This window comes from Hyalella azteca, unplaced genomic scaffold, assembly GCF_000764305.2.
Source record: "Hyalella azteca isolate HAZT.00-mixed unplaced genomic scaffold, Hazt_2.0.2 contig12309, whole genome shotgun sequence".
Classification (NCBI taxonomy): domain Eukaryota; kingdom Metazoa; phylum Arthropoda; class Malacostraca; order Amphipoda; family Hyalellidae; genus Hyalella; species Hyalella azteca.
In genome coordinates this window covers 1-412 of record NW_025942269.1, presented here as the reverse complement: position 1 = coordinate 412, position 412 = coordinate 1, and the positions used below count along the sequence as shown (strand labels likewise).

Sequence of the window (412 nt, the reverse complement as noted above, 5' to 3'; positions counted from 1 at the left end):
CCCGCCACCGCCGCCCGCCATGTCTGGTGACCTGGACTTTCCGCCACCGCCGCCCGCCATGTCTGGTGACATGGACCTTCCACCACCACCGCCCGCCAAGTCTGGTGACCTGGACTTTCCGCCACCGCCGCCCGCCCTGTCTGATGACCTGGACTTCCCGCCACCGCCGCTCGCCCTGTCTGGTGACATGGACCTTCCATCACCGCCGCCCGCCATGTCTGGTGACCTAGTTTTCCCTCCACCGCCGCCCGCCAAGTCTGGTGACATGGACCTCCCGCCACCGCCTTCCGCCATGTCTGGTGACATGGGCCTCCCGCCAACGCCGCCCGCCATGTCTGGTGACATGGGCCTCCCATCGTCGTCCCCACCGCCGCCGTACCCCCTTACCCCCGAAAATTGGGGTATGGCCAAC

The 412-nt window shown here is 68.0% G+C and overlaps 1 protein-coding gene across 1 annotated transcript; it reads left to right on the top strand.

Annotated features, from left to right (window-relative positions):
- Positions 1–19: 19 nt before the first annotated feature.
- LOC108665567 (protein diaphanous homolog 1-like) lies at positions 20–401 on the top strand (the record flags this gene model as incomplete). The annotated part of the gene is made up of 1 exon (XM_018152340.1): positions 20–401. A coding segment is annotated over exon 1 (382 nt), but the record flags the coding sequence as incomplete, so codon positions are not given.
- Positions 402–412: the final 11 nt, after the last annotated feature.